This window comes from Microtus ochrogaster, unplaced genomic scaffold (assembly GCF_000317375.1).
Source record: "Microtus ochrogaster isolate Prairie Vole_2 unplaced genomic scaffold, MicOch1.0 UNK2, whole genome shotgun sequence".
Taxonomy (NCBI): Eukaryota; Metazoa; Chordata; class Mammalia; order Rodentia; family Cricetidae; genus Microtus; species Microtus ochrogaster.
Genome location: NW_004949100.1, coordinates 25707462 through 25724003, shown reverse-complemented (window position 1 = coordinate 25724003; position 16542 = coordinate 25707462). Strand labels below are relative to the sequence as shown.

Genomic DNA, 16542 nt, shown 5'->3' with positions numbered 1-16542 from the left:
ATTCATTCATTCATTCATTGCATACTAATCTCAACTCCCCTCTTCTCTTCCTCCCCGCACCCCAACCCTCCTCTGCTCCACAGAGTCGGTGGTGAGGCCTCCCCTGGGAAGTCAACTAAGTTTGACCCAGCACTTCGTTGATGCAGGACCAAGCCCACCCCCACACCCCCATCCCACTCCCTAGACTGAGCAAGGTATCTCTCCATAAAGATGTGCTCCACAAAGCCAGTTCATGCATTAGGGTTAGATCCTGGTCCCACTGCCAGTGGCCACACATAAATGCCCAAGCCACACCATTTATTTATTTAGCCATTTATTGTTCTCCCATCTATTATATCCCAACCCGCCTCTCCTCCCGCCTCTCTTCCCAGTCCCCCTCCCCTGCCTCTCCTATCCCCTAGATCCACTCCTCCTCTTTTTCCCTTCAGAAAAGAGCAGACCTCCCAGGGATGTCAACTGGACACAGCATAACAATATACAATAAGGCACGGCGCATACCCTCAATATCAAGCTAAACGAGGCAATCTGGTAGGAGGGAAAAGGTTCCAAAAGCAGGCAAAAGAATCAGAGACAGTCCCTGCTCTCACTGTTAGAGGGGTCCCACAAGAACACTAAGTTACACAATCATAACATATATGCAGAGGAATTAGGTCAGTCCTATACAGGCTTCCTGATAGTCAGTTCAGTCTCCATGAGCCCCTCTGAGCCCTAGTTAATTGATTCTGTGGGCCGGGTTTTTGTGGTGTTCTTAACCCCTGTCTCCTACAATCCTTTCTCCCCCTCTTCCATGGAAATCCCAGAGCTCGATCTAATGTTTGGCTGTGGGTCAAGATCTGTTTCCACCAGCTGCTGAATGAAGCCTCTCTGATGACAATTGAGCTAGGCACCAGTCTATGAGTACAGCAGAATTGAGTTAGGACTCACTACATTGGCTTTTTTTTTTCTTTTTTGGTCAGGCATGCTTGGTTTTGTCCTGGGTCTCTGAGCTGTCCAGCCTCTGGTTCCTGGCCCTCCAGACAGTGTCAGGTGTGGGCTTCCTCTCATGGTGTGGGTCTCAAGTTGGACCAGTCACTAGTGGGCCATTCCCACAAATTCTGTGCCACCTTTATTCCAGCACATCTTGCAGGCAGAACAAACCGCAGGTAGGTTTTGTGGCTGGGTTGGTGTCCAAGGCCCTCCAATGAGGATCTTGTCTGGCTCCGCATCTCCCATTCCTAAGTGTCTTCACAAAGGCAACCTCGAGGCCCCAGAGTTTCCACTGCACTAGATCTCTACGTCACCCCTAAAATGGCCTCCAATTCCAGTCTTCTCGTCCAGTACTCACCCTCCGTCACTCCCCTCCATACACACACACACACACACACACACACACACACACCCTCATCCCTCCTGCCACACCATTACCCTTAAAGCATAAAACACACATTGGCGAGTTACTCACAATCAGGGGGCTTCTGTTCCCCAGTAAGTGCCTGATGCCACTTTAGCCATAACTTGGACATGTGGCAAGAAGTTACTACCGGCAGCTCCCAGCTTCTGCAGAGGTCAGAGTGGGTTTGAGATAATGTACAATGTACAAGCCTGTCCAAGAAAACAAAAGCACTCAAAAAGCCCATGGTGCCCAAGTCAAACACCACTTAGTTAAAGACATTAACATCACCCCCAGGAAGCATTTTCCAAATGCTTGTCAGGTGAAAGACATCATAAAACACCCTGCACAATGCAAATTTCTCTCCAGAAACTTAGTGTATTTGGTAGGAAAAAAAAACAGAATACACATCAAATAGTACCTTTCTCAAGCTTCCTACTCTTCATCTATGGACAGGGGTGATAACCTGACCTATGTCACATGAGGGGGAATCACTGCTCTGCTGTCTGGCCAATATACTCTAAAACAAACATGCACTTCATTTCTTATAGAAATAAATGCTATTTCCATAAAAATAAAAATAAATTCCACTGTTTGGTATCGTTCAAACTCCATCATCTGAACTGAAATCCCCGTTTTGGAGCCTTGCTCCTCACTCAAATACTCTAACTAGGAAAGGGAAGAGAAGTTGAGCCTGGAATAATTGAAGAGCACTGCTTAAGATGCACCAGTCAGGCAGGCTTCATAAACCTGCTCTCTCCTTTGCCCTGTAGTACCAGAATTTCATGTTCAATTCAAGGAGAAAAAAAAAACAAGGTGAAGGTTCCCATGCCCTACGCCACATACCATAAACAGGATCAACTCTCATCATTTATTTTATATTGGGAAAGCGATAAGAATATATAGAAGAGGAGGAAAATGAGAAAAGCAAATAAGCTTTTCATTTCCTCCCAGCCATATGGAATAACCTCACCAATCTTCAAGCTATGCCATTCGGGTGGACAATTTCCGCCACTAAAGCCAACATAACCCTCTTTTCCTTTCTTCCCAATATCCTCTGGTGATCACAAGATCCTTAGAAGCAGAGTTTATGCCTTTTCATTGTTCTGAACTTCACCTAACAAAACTGTGGGTACCCAATAAAGACTAGTCAAAACAAACGTCTGTAGAAGCAGAAGACCCAAGTTTAGCAAGCAGCTTCCTTAAGGTATCCTCAATTAGATCTCCACACTCCAAAGCAGAGATAAGGAGCCAAAGCAACTGCAGGTGTCATAGAAACCCTGGAAGGTGTGTTACTCTAAGAGGGAAAGAGGAGGCTTGAAACAGAGGGAAGGCAGTGCAAACTGGAATTTTAGATAAATTTCTATAAATGTTGCTCCTCTTCCAACAGAGATAGAAAGCAAAGGCCATATAAATTCAATTTTCAAAAACGTTATGTTAAAATGTGTACCCTGTTATATGAAAAAGGACAAATGTTAAATCCTTGTAAAAGCTGTTTTAGCAGAGACTTAATGCTTCACAGGCATGGCTAATTGCATATCGATGCCACTGATGACGAGTACCACCTAAACTTTGTCTCTCCTCTTCTCCTCCCTCTCTCTCTCTCTCTCTCTCTCTCTCTCTCTCTGCCTCCCCTTTCCCCTTCCCCCCCATAACCACCTGAATAAATATTCAACCTCACTCTGCAAGTCATGTCTATCCATGTCTCTGTTTTCTGCCCGCCAGCCATGTGTCTCCCTGTCTGGGACCAGCCACTGCTCAGGGACCAGCAGCCGTCTCTGCCTGGGACTGGCTGCTCCCAGAGCCCGCTGCCTGCCGCCACATGGCCCGCTACCACCATTTGGGACCTACAGCATTTCTGCTGCCTACTGCCATCAGGGATCTTGCAGCATTTTTTAAAATCATAAAAACCTGTGTGTTAAAATTAATGAGTTAAAAAAAGCAATTTAATTTTCAATAAATGATTCAGAATCTCTGTCTACAAAGTAAGATAAATGATTTTGTGGGGTGAATTTTCTGATTTAAAAATAACTTCTCCTATTTCTTGCAATGACTGGTTTTCACTTCAACAAAACTAAAAGGGAGCTCTCCATATGGCTGAAATTCCTAGAAGCTGATTTCATTTTAAGATTAATTTCTCACTCTCCATATTATTTTGAATAGCTTCAGCTGTCAATTCATTTTAATTTTAATTTTTAATACTAAAAATTTAATATATTTAACTTATTGGACTGGTAATATGTTTACAGGCCTCAGAACTGTGAAGAAACTAAACTGCATCAAAGTCACCATGTTTAGAAAATATCGAAAAAAACAACAAAAAAACAAAAACAAAAAAACTTAGCCATTCAGCTGCTTGTATAAACTGGCAAGGCTAATAGACCCTTCACTCATACACAGCAGGCCCAGTGTCTCAGCCCACATATGATGCTCTTCTCTGTCCTTACAAGGCTAATAGACCCTTCACTCATACACAGCAGGCCCAGTGTCTCAGCCCACATATGATGCTCTTCTCTGTCCTTACAAGGCTAACAGACCCTTCACTCATACACAGCAGGCTCCAGTGTCTCAGCCCACATATGATGCTCTTCTCTGTCCTTGTTCTCCTCTTAAAACTGACGTAATGGGGGCTGCAGAGACGCCTCAGTGATTAAGAGCACTGGCTGCTCTTCCAGAGGTCCTGAGTTCAACTCCAGCAACCACATGGAGGCTCACAAGCATCTGTAATGAGATCCGGTGCCCTCTTCTGGCCTGCAGGTGTACATGCAGAGCACTCATACATAAAAAATATAAGTAAAATAAAAGATTTAAAAAAAAAAAAACCTAATATGTTGAAGGTTTTGGTTTGGTTTGGTTTTTGGTTTTTCAAGAAATGTGTTGTTTTTAACAAATATTTTAATTCATAAAATTTCATTTCTGGTCCTTAGTCACCTAGTGTAACTCCCAATTATATCAACCCTGCCTTGTCAAACTCTTTTCGTTTGGTTTCACTTTTCAAAATTAATAAAAATCACACACAATAAAAGACAGTGTTCCTTTCTCAGATATTTATTAAAGCAAGAGCTTGCTGAAGGCTGAGAACTACACTTATCTGTGTATAAGGATATAAGGACAGGCCTATACAGTGCAGTTAGTAATTATACTAGTTGAAAGTAGACATAGTATGTTCTCATCTAGAGTTTATGACTTACTTCACAAGACATGAGTAGTTGGCTTGGTTTACTGTACCAGGCATGAATTCCACCCTACTAAACAGGACTTATGTAGAATTGGATGGCTGTTGGTTAGGACCAGAGTTGTAAGTGCCACTATCACATGCTTGGAACTATCTTGCTCTCTGGTACACTGTCTAATTCCAAGTGATCAGCCTTAAACACATATACATAGAGCAGTGCTAAAAAGAATGGACTCAGTAGGATATATTTCTACATACACACAACAATCATATATGTAACAACAGTAATTAAAGAAGAGGTAATGAATTTAATGAGTTAAAGGGGACACAGGAAGAGTTGGAGGAGGTAGACCTTGGGGAAGTGATATAGATATGTAAATATATCTATATGTAAATCAGAGTTCTGCTCTTTCAATACTATCAACAGGTGTGGCTAGTTGCCAGACCTTGTGTTCCTGAAATAGGGAAGTGGTTGGTTCCTACCTAAAATAAAAGTCTAAGGATCCAACTAAGTTCAGTTCCCTTTATGGAAATGACTTGGGATTTCACTCGGAGAGTGGTTTGCCTAGGGGGAGCGGAGGACTGTAGCCTGTGACTTTCAATTTGCATGTTAATGCAGTCTTTTGTTTTACTCTTATGTTTGGGGGTCAGGGGTATATTAACCAGTTGGAAATTAAACACGGGTGAGAATTTTCAGTACTCACTGAAGTTTCCTCCCTCCCTAAAAAAAGAAAAGAAAAGGAAAGAAAGAAACCCATGAAAAATTCTGCCAAGCTGGCCTGTGGCCTGAAACCTGAGCTTGCCCATCAACATATGAGTACTTTGCTGGTCCACAAACTTACCTCACCCAGTAACTGGAAGATAAACCCCTCTTCCTAAAGAACTAGTGGAGAGGCCTCCACCTCTCGGGCTGAAGCACAAGTTGGCAAAGGAGTGACTCAAGTGAAGATGTAACACAAGCTGAGAGTCACTAATGACGATGGGAAGTTCACACAACAGAAGCTGGGTGATAAACATCGACGTTTTCTAACCCTGACAGCAACCATATGAAGCAAATACACTATAGACCCATTTGTCACATGAGGAACTGAGAGAAAGAACATTACAGAACATGACTCCCAGGTCACAGAAAGTATGAGGGACAGCCAAGCTACAAACCCAAGAGCTGAATCGTTTTCTAAGCAACATCCCAGAAAGCACAGAGCTGGAAGGCAAGACGATGACAAGAGTCTGGAGTTGGAAGCCATTTCTCTCACTCACAGGTTCTGCGCGATCCCTCGGGTTTTGATTACTTCGGCCAGCTCTTATTCCCTACTCGCCGCCCCCCACCACACACCCAGGCCCTCCATCTCTATTTCTAAATTTTGCCAGCTCTCATTCCCTACTCACCACCCCCCACCACGCACCCAGGCCCTCCATCTCTATTTCTGAATTTTGCATTTCCAGTTTAGGACAGTTGATCGTAACGCCACTGACCTGTCCAACTATGACAGAGTCATGTTACAGAGTTCTGTCGCCAAGTAATCTGAAGTCTCACTTTCTGCTTTCAATCTATAGGAGCTCTGGATGCATGCTGCCTCCAGTTTATGTTTAAACAGCCTGACATTCCTGGGACAGCAACAGCAGAAGCTCCTGAGGAGGAGCTAGAAGACCTGGGGGCAAGAGAGATGGTGTTTCTAGGATGCTGAGTTATGTGGATGGACTGCAGAGTATTTTCTTTCACCATGCGGCACCTTTGTCACAGAAGGAGGAAGTCAAGTCCCCTGATCAGATCCTGAGTACTCAGTACTTTGAATTTCTACTTTGAAGCTTCCCTTCAGCTCCACATTTATAAAGAATGCCTCCCCCTTCTTGCTTAGAAGCAGCACCGTCCAGCACCGCCACCTCTGGTCCCCGTCTTTCAAAAGTGCCATCCTTGAGATTCCTTGGTTTCTACTAAATCCCTTGCCAAAAAACTCCCAGCCCTGGCAGATCTTCTGGCTTCCTAGGTATTTCTCTCCCCTGGCACATTCTGTATGTTATTCCCCCGTGCTCTCGGGTTATCCTGGAGGCTGGCTCTATGCTTTGCTCACGCTCGCTGGCACTCCATTAGTACCTAGAGGAGATCCGGAAAGATTTGATCTGAGTGGCCAGTGACGTCCTCTTCATGTCAGAGAGAAGTTCTAGGACAGGGCTCAAGCACTGCCTTATTCACCAGCGATTCGAGAAGTCAGGGTTCTCGCCTAAGATTTCCAAACGTAACAGTGGTAATGGGAACTGTTCTCCCATACACTACCAGACATTAACAGAGGCACCTGGAGTTTCATGGTACTAAGAATCCTATAGTGAAATGTTAAGAGCTATGACCAGAAACTGTCATCATCTATATGGTGTGTCTGGAGAAGTATGTATAAACCCACCATTTCACAGGAAAAGCAAAATCCATGTCAAGTATACAATATATATCAACAAAAGATGAAGAGACTATCAAATACAGTCACACTGGTAGAAATTTCTTACAGATTAGCAAGATACATTTTCATTTGCCTTCCAGAAATGAAATATTAAAAGAAAACATATTGCCCATTAGTCCATCCACACAATTTAGATTCTAATTAATTTGCATTATGCTCAGCCTAATTCTTTCAAAACTTGACAGAGCTTTGAAAAGGCGTTTCTCAAAGCAGTGACAGTATTAAAAGAACAATTTTATTTCCCTTGTGTAAATATCTTTAACAAAACTCCCAGGTAGTTTCCCTTTTAAAGAAATGAGCTACAATTTCATTGATTCAGGAAACAGAGATAGGCATAATATGATCATTCATGTTCATGGAAAGAAAATGAATAAATATCAGGAATGAGGGTGTAGCTCAGCAGTACGGCACTTGTCTAGCAAACGTGAAGGAGCTGGGCAGAATCTTCAAAACCACAGGAGAAAAAATACACATTGTAAAACCACAGCAAAAACTGTGAAGACCAGCAGGCTTTAGCAGATGGGCACCAGTTTCTAAGACTATGTCAGTCCTCCAGCATGCACAGCTGTGGGTGAAAAGACCGAGAGCCATAGTGGAGTGGTTATCACCTTTGCCTCAGGAGATGAAGAGAAACACTGCTGTTTGGTCCCCTATATATGTTTAAGCTAATTCATTTAATGTTTTAAAGACAACCAGCATGCTATTTCTTAAGTATCTGCTTTATAGTGCTCATCTTTCAGCTCCTGGGAATGCCAGACTTCATTGCCCACAAACTCAGGATAACGCCGAGGTAAGTGACAAACGTGCAGGCTCCATCTTACCTCTGATTCATCTGTAGACTCCTCAAGAGACCCAGTTTCCTGCAAGCACAGAGGAGAGAGGGGTCAGAAGAATGAAAACAATTTGCAGTGGACAAGAATCACCGTACCCGCTTGCTTTGCAAGAAAAGTCATTTGCAACGACATTTTAGTGAATGCCACGTGCTCAGCTCTCACCCCTTCCATAACTTCACACCATGGCTGGCCTGGGACAGGCAGAGGAGGGGGATAGGATTATGGGGCACCAAGCTCTGTTTTCCTCTTTCAAACTCTGAACAAATTGCCCTAGGAACTTGATACGTGAAAGCTAAACACTCAGATACTGGAAATCCACCTGGCAAAACCTCGCTGATAACACAGGGGAACAAGAAACCACATCAAATGAGCCAGTTGTTAAGACTGAAATCTCTTTCGTTGATGAGTCAAAATTACTGTCTTGCTAAAAGTTTTAGGAAGGAAATTCATGGGGGGGGGGGAGCGGGGTTGTTTACTGAGACTCATTTGTGCAGCCTGGCTGACCTCGAAGCTGATGATGACCTTGAACCTCCCATTCTCCTTTCTCCACAGCCGACAAACTGGGATTACAGGCACGTGACACCATGCTTGTTTTTTCTGTCATGCTGGGGACTGAACTCAAGGCTCTGGGTAGGCTAGGCAAGCACTCTACAGCTAAGCTACATCCCCAAGCCTAGAACAGTTCTCGTAAAAAGAATCTTCCCACAGAGGTACTCATCACACATGGTATAAGCCCTTTAATAAACCAGTACCTCTAAGACAAATTCCTCCACTTAGCACAGCTCCCTTCTTGCTGCACAATGAATCTTGCTGCTCGGGAGGAAACAAAGCAAAAAGGGAAAAAATGGACTTGATCCCGCTAATCTCTCACCTGTCCACCGAAAGAGAGAATCTGCTGATGCCACGCATCCTCAAAGAGGTCAGCAAAATGAAGATTTACTTAACGTACTTATAGATATCAATAGCAATAAAAAGTTACAGCTAATATGCTGACACCAAATGTAAGCATTTTAGAATCCATGAGGCAAACAAACAAAGCGAACCAAAAAAGTGTGATAAGAACATCCCAGATATAACGTATTTTTAAGGAAAAAAAAAGAACATTTTAAAGAAAGCCAGATGCACATTTTATTCAATTCAACACGGATAGCAAGACAAATGTAAATCTAGTGCTGAAAAGCAGCTTTATTTTATAAGTCACAAAACAATAAAAGCTTGGGAGGAAACAGGTAACTTCTAGAGGAAGTTTCAGTCTTAACGTGCAGTTCGTTTGACTTAATGGGACTCAGAATCTCAGAACTCTCAATAGTTTAAAGCTGCAAACCTCCAAAACAACTGGATGGTCTTACATCTGCATGCCACGCACACACACACACCAAAAAGAAAAGAAAAGAGAATCCAGCTTTCCTACCATTTGACAGTTGTCTACACAGTTAACAGGAAGCATCCCACCGACCCTTCTAACCCATTTCTCCTCTGCACTCGCCATCCATTTCTTGGTTTTAGTCCTCTTTGCATCTTAATCTATCTCTTCTGAACATTCCACTTTTAAAGTTAAGTCGCTATTCCAACAGAACAGAGGCCAGAAATAGTCCAATAAGCAGCACTAGCTAATTTCCCACAGGCGTCCTAAGAAAACACAGTGGGAAAGGCTCATCGTTTATAATGATGCTGAAAGAAGTAGGTCTCTACATTTATAAGAATGAAAGCAACTCAAAATGGACAAAACGCCCAAAGGTAGGCTATAATATCCTGAAGCTCCATACAGAAGCCTTACCTGACATTAGCCTTGGCATTGGTTTCTTGGCTATCTCACAAAAATCGAAGGCTACAGATGCGGAAATAAATAAATGCCACTGCATCAAACTAAAAAACCTTCTGCATAGCAAAGCAAATAATACATAAAGACAGCGTATGGGCTGCAGAAAAAAAAATTGTCAGCCGTATATTGCACAAAGGGCTAGCCTCTCACCCCTGCAGAGAATCCACACAACTCAACAGCAAGAAAACATAGACCCTAATTAAAACCAGGTCCTAAATAAACACTTCTCCAAAGAAGACATTCAAAATGGACACTGGTTCATTCAAAGGTGCTCAAACTCTCTAATTGCGGAAATGCTAATCAAAGCCACTCGATCACTTCAGATAACTGTAGAATAGCTTTTCCCAGAAGGACAGGGATGAGGAGGGCGGCGAAGGGGCTGTTGTTGCATTATCTCCTTATCTGTGCCATAGAAAGGGGAAAATGTCAAATGGGCAAACATAATAAAGAAGGAGCTATTAACCTCGGGGGTGTGTGGAAATGGCTTAATACAGGTCACCGCACACAAAGCAGCAGATATGCGGGAATAAGTATTCTAAAGAGCTCAGGTACAAAATAAAAGCCACAGCTGCTATGGATATATTCAATGAATTGTAAGGATTTTTTTCCAAAGAGCAGATTAGTTGTGGGAAAATGGACAATTCTGGGAAGGAATGAGGATCCTCATACATACACACACACACACACACACACACACACACACACACACACACACATCTCATAACATCATACTGTTTACCTCAGACACACAGTAGAAACTGGTTTTTATACATTTTTATACTTACTAGTCTGACTTTGTTACTGACTATCATAGTCCACTCTTAATACTAAATGTTTTACCATCTGTATATCTATAATACAACATTTGAATATTTCTAACCCCTTAGGACAGAATAATGAAGTACAGAGTTTGAATTTAATGGTTTCCAAAATATCTCTGATCTGAGTTCCCTGAATATTAAATAGCACTAGCAAAGCAATGTTGTCATTGCTGTGTCTAGATTCCGATTTCCCACATTCAGAGTGTTGAAAACATACATGGCTACTCTTCCAGAAAATTACATTAAAAATCAGAATATTTTTTAATGTGGCATCCACTCAAGTATACATATTTGGTAAATGGGGGAGGCTCACGTGCTTCATGAAAACAACATAAATCATCAATAGAAGTAGTCCAGACCTCACAATTCAATGTCATACTTGTTCCACACCAGAAATAATGCAAGAGAGTTTTGCACCAGCTGAGAACGTATTTCAGGGCCCTGTAAGACCCACCGTCCGCATTAGCACAGGCTACCTGACCAGAGGTCTGGCCTCGACACATCTACACTCCCATCCATGTTATGACAGCAATGTATGACAGACCTCGGGTATGAGCCCAGTATGGGTGCTTAACAGTTTCTTTGACCAATCCTACTACTTAATAGTTCTACAGACAAATAAGTAAACAGAAAGGCAAAAGAATGAAAACTCAAGAAACAATACTAAACCGTGAGCGAGGTTGCCATTGAAGACTGCATGGTTTTCAACATTTTTAGCCTCAAGAAATCTCATATTTGCATCAAGAAAACATAAGCTAAATGGTGTTGTTCCTGTGTAATATAAGTCAAACTCACCAACAATCCACAACTAATATATGATTTTATGTATATAATGAAGTAAAATAGAGACTATCAGAGCAATGTGGGGATAGGGAGTTATTAGTAGGTAAGGTCTCAGTGTGTAAAAATAACTCCAGCACGAGGTATGGCGGTGATGGCCGCACAGCAACTTAAATATACTTAATCTAACTGAATCACATACTTAAAAATTACTGAATTGATGAACTTCATGTCCAACTAAAAACTCAATGCTGCCGGGCAGTGGTGGCGCACGCCTTTAATCCCAGCATTCGGGAGGCAGAGGCAGGCGGATCTCTGTGAGTTCGAGACCAGCCTGGTCTACAAGAGCTAGTTCCAGGATAGGCTCCAAAACCACAGAAAAACCCTGTCTCGAAAAACCAAAAAATAAATTAATAAATTAATTAATTAATTAATTTAAAAAAACTCAATGCTGTTTCGGCGGGGTAAAGGTGTTAGACTAGAAGATATGCACTGATATAAATAAATGTTCAGTCACTCAAATTCTAGGCAGCAAGCTTAACAATTAATTCAGTAATTTACCTTTCTTTCCCAAAGCAATCACTCGAACACCAATCATCTATCTGAAGAACTTCCCCTAAGATGTGTGTTGGACCTGAGATACTCATCAGCTGCCCAAAGCACAGATCAGACTGATAACTGCCATCCTCAAAGAACCAGCACTGGTCTCCCAGGCCGACTAGACCAGATGTGACTCCCCAGCAAGGCAGATAAAGAGTGATTTCTGACACCAGGAGACTTCTATTCTCTCTAGCCCCTCCACAAGTCTAAGCCCCTCTATCCATACAAAGTAAGCTACAACTGAGAACCACACGCTGGTGTCTCCAGGCTAGAAACAGCAAAATGACAGGCAGGATTTAGGTGTGACCTACAAATGTGTTGTTATACCTAGATGAGGTTTTTCAGAAAAATCTGAATTTCCAACTTCATAAAAATCACATTACACCTCCACAGTATCAGTATTTCTGCCTAATTTCAGTTGGAGCTGTGCAGCAATGCCAGGATGGAGGATGCTGTACCCCTCAACATCACTTCCAGCCTCACTTAGGTCATGGACACCTGCCTTGAGGTAGCGATCCCCAATGAGATTTTCCTTAGGGTATTCCCTCCTTCTAGCCCTGGCTCAGCTCTACAAAGATCCTTATAGTTTTCCAGCTTCAAGTATTGTCTCTGGGACTCAGTAGGGAAGATGTCCTACTGCTTCAACATGACCTTCACTATCGTGAACCCTAAGTTCCGGGTACCACCCTAAGATGTAAATGTGAAAAGCACTAGCTATATCCAAATATACACTATCCTGAATAGCCCAAACTTGGTTGCCCTGGCCAAGCCTGATCTGGACAAGTAATCTTTGTGTTATTTATAAGTTAACTATTTCACCCTCACCATTTTAATAAATTTATTTCCTAACAAGACTTAAAGAATAAATTAACAGGCAAGGAAATGGAGGCACTGAAGTATATACAAACCTGACTTTTATTTTTTTATGCACAGAGATATTCATAAGCAGAGACTGCACCATCTAATAGCCGAAATGAAGATGGAACTCCCCTAATTTCTAAGACGCAGTAGCAAAAATCAAAATCAAAACTCTCTCCAACAGCCAAAAAACTGATGGCTAATTTTGTGGTTGAGTGGGGAGGATGAAAGTGAGGGAAGGTTAAGAGGAAGAAATGTGGAGAATGTGGTCCATATTACACCTGAATTAGTAACCTCCCAACATGTTAAATATGACACAACGGTTTCCCACACTCTACTGAACAGAATTTACAACATGACAATTATAAGTGTTCTCCTCCTACTAGATTCATTTCCTCACTTAGGGTTTGGAAACCACTAGCTCTTGGGGAGATACAGACATGAAGAAGCTATAGCCCTCGTTCTGAGGACTCAGCAATCTGCAGGAGACAAATACACCCACCAGACTTCAAGCAGAGTGTTATTCATGAGAGGTCGAGACAAACACTGTTGGGCATCTGTGACTATGAAAGCCACCTATAAATCGTTCCAGAACTAAGCAAAAATGCTGGTTACAAGAATTCCAGGCAGAACTGTGGCTATTAGCTTCTATGAACTATAAAACACAAATGTTACTTTTTACAAAGTACTTTTTTCTATATTCAGCAAAATCAAGGCTTCCATCATGACTTAAAGACATCTGTTTACCCATACTTAAGCAGTGATTTTAGCTTTAAACTGTGGGTTTTCTTATAGTATGTAAACTCAGTACAGACGTCACCCTTTCGGCTCGTCATAAAATTAAAGGGGAGACAATCATCAAATAACACCACACACAGGTAAGATAAGTCAGTGGGCTTACTCTTGTGCTATTCATCTAGGAAGGATGCTTACATTTGCAAGACAGGAACCAAGAATACGCTTTGCCTCCCTCTGTGATTTGTATTGTAGTTCGCTTAACATACATGTCAACTCCTAAAGTACTCAGGAGGAAGAAAAAGGGATGCCATCATTTCCAAAAATATTCAAGGTGGCAAAATATGAGCACATTTACTTATTTGATGTTTGTGTACTTTGCCACCAAAAACCTGTTTACAAAGGCCTACTATCAGATTATAGTGGCTTAATTTTGCACTGTAAGTGCAAAATGTACCAATCCAGAAAATAAGAAAAATCTGCTCTTGTTTAATCTTCAAAGGACTAATAATATGAGTACAATTATTTATTTATTTTCTTTTAAGGAATCGTAATTTTTTATGAAATCATTAAAAGACAATAGACTACTGGTCTTTCTTAAAGCTACATTGATACAGTTGGGAAGAAATGCTTTTTCCAATAGTACATTGGCTGTTTAACACCACAGGAGGAATAAGGGCTACAAGGAAAACCATCAAGCATCAAGATGATAAGGGCTAATTTTACTTCACAAAGATCATGTGCGTGTGCGTGAATATATTATATTTAGATTTAAGTTCTTTGGCATACTTTAAAAAGCAGAGTGATCTAGTGAAAAAAAATGTGACCTTTGGAGACATGAAACTAAAATATTATAGATATAAGCATAAGAAAATTAAAAATAAACTTCAATCCATTTAACTGTAAAATCCAATAATTTAATATACTAAGTATCAAAGCAATATCCCAATATTGGTCATCAGTAGTGAATATATTCTTACCATGTGGCATGCAAAAGTGAAAATACACAAGAAAAATAAAAATTTTAAGACATGAGTATTACACAGAATAATATCCAAGAATGAGCAGGAACTCTCAATTGGAAAGCAAAATTCCACAGACGCATGAGGAAAATAAGGGAGAAAGTGCTGTAGACAGCAGAAGTCCTCAAAAGAGCCAGTGAGCCAAGGCTCTGGGTGGAAACAGGCCTGGCTTGTGTGCAGAACTATAGGACAGGCACTGTGAGACCAGGGCAGAAGGGGAAGATCGTGGTCGGAAATGAAGTCAGAGAGCAGTGGGAAGGGGGTGGCTCGCATAGCCCTGTTGAGTCATCCCACACTGTTTTACCGCAGTTTGGGATAAGAAGGTTTGAGACATGGAAGCATTATATGCCTTCTAAACCAGAATAAACATTTACCTCACAGAATTCTTTTGGAAGGACCAACTGTCCTGGGAAAGGGACTTTTTAAGCTTGGAAGCACTGCAGAAATGGGAAGCATCTTATTATATAGCTGATTTTCTAATTTCTAACATCAGACAGCTTTGTCAAACTCCTCTTCTGCAAGAGTGGGGAAATAAGGAGTACTCTACTCCGTTCGATCGCACTGGATATAATCTAGGAACTTAACGAACTTGGACTTTTGCTTTTCTACAAACCACAACTATGTAAATGCCCTATGTGAAAAGCCCTCTCGCAGTAGTCAAACTGAGTAAGGCCTGCTGTGAAAGCAAGTCCTGTTTCCCTTTGAGCTGCAGTGCAAGAGACAGTTTGCACAAATGATGGGTAAGAGGCTCTTGCTAACACAATCCCAAACGCAGATTCTTCCTAGTCAAAGTCCTTGACTTTTGGCATACATAAAATAAGTACGATGTGAATGGTAAAAAGTCTACTACAAGTCAGTGTCTCTTACGGCAGTAAGCAGTTCATCGCCATCACTTCCTAAGGAGCATCACAGAAAATGGTAGACGGGCTATTTAATGTAAATGGGGAAAATATTATTTATGTCAAACTGAAGTGACACTAGAAACGGAAACTTAAAGGGTCTCTTCCAAGGTCTGGCCTTAAAGTCTTCGATTCTGTCAGTTTCGTTCAGTTTTTTTCTTTGCCCTAATGTACTGCTATCAGAGAGGCTGTATGAAAACAGGGCAGTAATTTCTACTCAACACCTCAGTGCTACCTTCCGAGCTGCAGGATGTACGTTGCTATCTAAGTATCGCCAGCAACAGGGATAATCCCCTAAGCACTGCACAGCACACACGACTTGCCTTCTTCAAAAGAATTTCACGTAATTTAAAGCAGAAGGGCTAAACCGAGGCTAGGCCGGCTCGGATGGCGGGGTGTGCATGGTTCTACATCCGAGAGGAGGGGCCGCCCCAACTTACTCGGCCACGCCCGCCTCGTCTCTGGCCCTCTGCGCCCCAAAACCCCTCACTCGTGTCTCCAAGTCCCTGCTGCCCAGAACTAACTCGGCCAGCGTTTACCTGCTCCTCTGCTTCCGCCATAGCGCAGTCTGAAAGTCACATGACATACCCGGAAATAAGAGAAAACAGCCCCTGTCCACAGCCTACTGGGAAATGTAGTTTTTCCCCAAATCAATCCGGTTCCTTATCCAACTCTCATTATTTCTCAACAGAGTTCTGTTTAAGAGAATCCATGTATATATAGTTAATGGTAGATTTTGTTTTGTTGTTGGTATACGTTCTATTTTTTATTGCCGTATCTATTAAGGGCTTTCTATTCCAAGCCTGGTTTACCTTAAAATTATGAATTATCTCATTTAGTACTCTCAACAATCCCTACATTTACCCTCATTAACAGGGAAGAGCAAAGCACCTCAGGGATCTCACTAGTCTTACATAAGAAGCCTCTATTTAGAATTCGTCACTGCCCGATGCCCAAGACTACCATGTCAAATGTTCTTCCGGCTAATACTGTCGCTGTGCCCGCCCATTCCCTTTTTAAAAGGATAGTAACTACAGAAGAATGTCTGCAGTGCTGAATCAGAAAATAATTTATAATTTAACAAAGATTAGGTTCTTGGTACATTAAACTGATGTCTTTTTTAACTTAATTTTTATGTACAAATATCTTGCCTGTCTATATGTCTGTGCACACTT

General features: G+C 41.8%; 1 protein-coding gene across 1 annotated transcript in view; it reads right to left on the bottom strand.

Moving 5' to 3' along the window:
- Positions 1-15958, bottom strand: part of Vps41 (VPS41, HOPS complex subunit) — a 131821-nt gene extending 115863 nt beyond the window's left edge. Inside the window, exons 1-2 of the mRNA XM_005365457.2 lie at positions 15907-15958; positions 7819-7857 (exon numbers count right to left, since the gene is read on the bottom strand). Coding sequence (XP_005365514.1) covers positions 7819-7857; positions 15907-15927 — 60 coding nt within the window. The 5' untranslated portion in view covers positions 15928-15958. The remainder of the gene's footprint in view (positions 1-7818; positions 7858-15906) is intronic.
- Positions 15959-16542: the final 584 nt, after the last annotated feature.